Source organism: Gavialis gangeticus, unplaced genomic scaffold, assembly GCF_001723915.1.
Source record: "Gavialis gangeticus isolate Ggan-Ray unplaced genomic scaffold, GavGan_comp1, whole genome shotgun sequence".
NCBI classification, from domain to species: domain Eukaryota; kingdom Metazoa; phylum Chordata; order Crocodylia; family Gavialidae; genus Gavialis; species Gavialis gangeticus.
Window position 1 is genome coordinate 29,371,553 of NW_017729032.1, and position 5,037 is coordinate 29,376,589.

Genomic DNA, 5,037 nt, shown 5'->3' on the forward strand with positions numbered 1-5,037 from the left:
CCCCACGTCTGGATGGCTGGTTGGAAATTTTGGTTGGTAGAGTATTCTGGATAGTAGAATGCCAGCTAAGACAGCTTTTACTGTACTTCCTTTTGGAAGTACTAAAGCACGGTGCACTAGTAATGTCGCTGTATGGGCATGTGTAGATGTGCCCACTTAGAAGTCAAACTTCAGGCAGTTAGTTGTGAAAACCTTGGCCCAAATGGGCTTACTCTCCTACCGTCTGATTTTAAGGTCCAGTCTTCGTCATCGTCAAAATGCGCATCTCCACCAATAGTTGAGCCAGGGGCAAAAGCATGAGCAAGAGTCCCACCAGGGCCATCAAAGGGAATAAAATCCTTGTGCTCTAAGGAAAGAGAAAGATACAATAACTATCAAGGTAGGCACAGGCAGCAAAACATATAATATTCAATAGTTTGTATGCCATGATTTTGCAGCCCCCCTCTTCCACACAATTTTGACAAAATCTCTGTTTTTCAGATGGAAAATGGGAAATGTGTACCAACTCATCCTTGGTATAGCTGTGAAATGACCAGACTTTTATATATTGCTACCATGGGGTGGTACTTATGCAATGTCTTTTTTTGTGGAAAAAGATAATATACAGAGGCTCCAAGCCTACGGCTGGCTTAGTGAAGGCAGATTACTGTGCCTGTATAACACTGTAAATCCATGGCAGGAGCAAAGCTCCTAACTGTGAATCATTCAAAATAGGGCCCTTGGGTAAAATTTTCAAAAGCAATCCAGCAACTTCAGAGCATAAATTATCAATGGAGAAGGCTCCGGCATCCAGCTGCCTTGGCCACTTTTGAACATGTTACCCTGGTCTTTTCATGAATTATTTGTCCAGCATACATTGGGGACTATTAGAATAATAACTAATAAAATATTAAGGACTTCTTATAAAGTCACTTGTCAGCATGTAACACAAGTAGGAGGAGTGCTAAAATTGGAGGTGGACAGAAATTCAACTCCTATGTCTTGGTGCGAGGAGAAAGAAAAATTAAACGTAATAGAGAGTGACCTTACAACTTGTATTGATACTGTGGATCCAAAAATAAGAAATCTAAATAATCACATGATGCTTCATTGTTCCTTTAATCTCCCACATCTGTATTCTCTGCTATTTTCTATTGCTGTTACCTACTGCATTATATCTAATTAGGATCCTACAGACCTTTATGGACTTGATCAATTTTACTTGTATGAATATTTTTCAGTGGACCAGATTATCCTCTTCACTGTAAAATGCATGGGGCAGAGCTTTAAAGGGAGAATTCTTGAAGACTGGTCCATATATGGTACCATTACAAGATGGAATTTGCACCTAGCAGCAAAGCACTTCAACCCTTTCGTTAACTTTAAGCACATTACTGGTCCCACACTCAGGTAAAATTTTGCAAACTTGTAAATCCTATAGTGCCTGATTTGCCAAGATATATGACATAATAAACATGTCATATTAGACTCAGACTCCTCATGCTACACACAACCTGTAAAATAAAGATGTAAATATTTGCAGAATCCAGGCCTTAGATTTTAGGACAGAACTACATTTCCTTTGTGCTTGTGCAATGGACCCCATTGCAAATTATAGTAAATAATCATGAATATTTTATCCATTTGCCACTAGAGATATTGAAGAGGATCATTTGGAGTTTTACCTCTGATTGCGAAGGAGATCATTATATCTGCAGCACCTTCATATGTCCTGATGAATTTCAATGGAGTTACGCTGCTCCACACTTTAAATGCCTTTTTGATTGCTGCATCTACATTTTGTGGGGTCAGGTCTGGTGTGTAATTCAATACCCTTTAAAATATAATACCGAGAAAAAGATGGGTTCTTTCCAATGGCTATCACCTATTTAGAGAAACTTATTGTCTCTAGTTCAAGAAAATTCTTCTGGTTACCTGTATGTGAGAATGTTTTTCCCCCATTTTGGTTCTCCTGCAAAAGTGGAGAACTCAGCTATATCTGGAAACCCACATCGAGGTTTCTGTATTAAGTTCATGGTATGAGAATCCAGTTTTCCAGTCACCTCCAGACCCATGAATTCCTGCACTTTTTTGATTTTGTCGACCACAAGCCTATTGCTTTTCCATTCGGAAGCAGGCTCCCCATCCTTATCACTGCTGTAGTAATTTTTCACGTACTCCTAATGAAAAAAGATATATTTGAGGAGGCTAGGCCATTTTAGATCTTGCAAAATTATATTAGATGTGTTTAGTGTTAAAAAACCAAATACATTATTACATATTATAAAACAATGTAATATAAAATATGTACCATATTACAATATTATTTCTAATTTGCTGCTTGTCGTCTCTGTGCTGTTAAAATTTATATTGTTTAGAGCTTTATATAATGGAATGTGGTAATATTTTGCAGGCATATTTTCTACTGATGGGGTATGTCTACACAAGATACTTACTTTATATTAGCCTAATAACACTGTGCAATAGTGTGGTGGTTAAAACCCGTGCTAATAGCCTACCGCACAGTGTTATTAGGCTAATGCACAATTAGTGTCACAAAAATGTGTGTTGGCACTACTTCATTAAGCAAGTACGAAACTAAATGTGCAGTAAGTAAGGCACATTAATGAATGTGAAGGCGCACTCATGATAACTTAACATGATTATACTTATAATGTTATACCTGCAATGATTATCTCAGTTTCACAACTAACTTAGAATGCATTCAAATTAAGGATACATTCAAAATAATATAACATGATGGTAAGCTGTTCTTGCTTTCCATGTGGTAGTTAAAGACTGGCAATAAATGAAGTTGTTTGAAGAACCTAGCTTATGACAAATTTCAGTAGTATTATGACATTTTACCATACACTGTGTGTGCCAACCATCTACTGTGTAATATATAATAATTCAAAGAAAATATAATCATGATTTGACAGTGATGCAAGATACAGGAAACCCTCGGTATTCGTGGATTCAGAATTTGCAGTTTCAAATATTCCTCGAATGTCAAACCCACATTTTAAATACACTTTAAACACTTCCTCAGGAGCTCCGCACTTGCTGCTGCCATACTAACTTTTCTGACAAATAATCTCATGCAAACCAACAGCATTACTCATGGATAAACTTATTCTCATGTTTAAACATCTGCAGTATTAGGTTCAAAATTAGAATAGCAGAATTTCTAATTGCTTTTGAAAAATATTGAAACCAAAATAAAAGTAAGAACCTTCCTTACAGATTTATAAGTTTATGCAACTAATTATCTTTCAGAACTATCTGGAGCTATCCATAGTAAAATTGCATTTTTTTCAAACATTTGAAACCTGAGGAACCATTCAGGAAAATGATACCAATAATATGCTCCCTTCCAGCGCTTGATGTTGCAAGGTCATATAAGGAAAACCTTTTATAGGAAGGGGTGATTCCTAGTTTCACACCCATCCAGGTTTTACACACCTGTAGTTTGGAAAGTGTTGCACTAAACTATTCTCCCTGCCAGGAGCTAGAGGCTCACATCCTCAGCTGTTGTAAACCAGTGTAAACCCATTAACTTCCTGAGCCTTAAATGATTTATACCAACTGAAACTCTGGTCTTTAGTGTCTACAGTCATTACCTTAAAATGCTTCATATTTTCTTCTTCTTTCTTCTTTTCTATATCTGCAGGAAAAGCATAAGAAAATGCAGCATATGCTAACAGCAGAACTGGAAGGCTCTTCATTCTAACTTTCCCTTTTCTGGCTTGCGTTGAAGTAGCTTGTAGTTTTTACCTACCGTATACCTCTGTGGCTCACCTCTCTTAGCTTATATAGTTCTTGGGTGCTTCATAGTGTTACCTGTAACATGACTCAGAGGTTAAAACAGCCTCCAGGTAGCAACAGTATATATGCCAAACAATGGTTTTGTTGAAAAAAAGTTTGGCAGTACCATTCTTCTTCTTACAGCAGTTTCGCAAGCTTCAAACGTGATTAATGCCCAGGAAATATGTTGATATTTCTTTCTCATAAACTCACTTCCCTTTTTGTTAAGAAAAGTAGTATTTTAACTATTTAAAAAACCACAGTCTTATCTTTGAAATATTTATTCATCAGAATAGTTCCAATGAATTGAATTGAACTACTCAGGCATTATTTGCAGAATTGTGGCCTATAAGAAAAACAAATGAAACTTTGTCAGGGTCCAACATTTCTATGGGCAACTGAGTGAGGCAAGCACTTTATACTATACAATGGAGTTGGGGAGGAATCTTATTTTTAATATGCTGTAATAACCTGTTGACTTTATTATGGACTGGTACTGCAAGACACTGAGAAAGCTAAGTACTTCAGGTCTACTTTGAAGTAGTGTGACCATTTGCATTAATTCCATAGCTATAATAAGACCCTCATATCTGTTACAAGTTCACATGCCTATTTGTGCCCTCTTCTCCTGCCTGTTCCAGAAGGAAATTAAAATGCAATTCTTAGTTCTGGTCAAGCTAAACTCTGCATAAATTGGGAGTGTTCTGAAAGTGTATGTGCTGCTTTTGAGCCAACTGAATATGGGATATCTGGGGAACAAAACAGTCCCTAAAAGAAGAAGAACAGCCCCTTAAGCCTATTCTACCTCTCACTGGGTGTGTCTATATGAGATGTTTACTGCACAGTATGTAGCAAAACCCGCAGTTTTTCTTCTTTTTTTCTTTTAAAATGCATTCCCTCCCCTGCCCCAACCATTTCTGACTTTTTCTTTCCCTCTCTATTCCCTATAGATAAGTATAAGTGAGCTAAGACATAGGATAAGCTTCAGCATTTTATTTTGGTAGCAAGTTGTATTTGTTTTGTTTTTTCTTCTTCTTTATATTGTATAATTATTATGTTTATATTGATTTTTACTGTTCTATATTACTGTTTTACTGGTACTATATGATTTAGGCCTACATATATAAGTTAGCATAAGTCATGTCAAGTTTCCATTTTGTTTGTCAAGTCTCCATCCTGTCCCCAGGCCCGGTTGTGTAACCCATGACGCACACCTACCCCTGCTATGTAACTTGGTTCCTGAATGAATGG

At 36.8% G+C, this 5,037-nt stretch overlaps 1 protein-coding gene across 1 annotated transcript in view; it reads right to left on the bottom strand.

Annotated features, from left to right (window-relative positions):
- The window catches only part of LOC109303444 (stromelysin-1-like), a 16,587-nt gene extending 12,822 nt beyond the window's left edge, over positions 1 to 3,765 (bottom strand). Inside the window, exons 1-4 of the mRNA XM_019525647.1 lie at positions 3,603 to 3,765; positions 1,915 to 2,159; positions 1,665 to 1,813; positions 221 to 346 (exon numbers count right to left, since the gene is read on the bottom strand). Coding sequence (XP_019381192.1) covers positions 221 to 346; positions 1,665 to 1,813; positions 1,915 to 2,159; positions 3,603 to 3,707 — 625 coding nt within the window. The 5' untranslated portion in view covers positions 3,708 to 3,765. The remainder of the gene's footprint in view (positions 1 to 220; positions 347 to 1,664; positions 1,814 to 1,914; positions 2,160 to 3,602) is intronic.
- Positions 3,766 to 5,037: the final 1,272 nt, after the last annotated feature.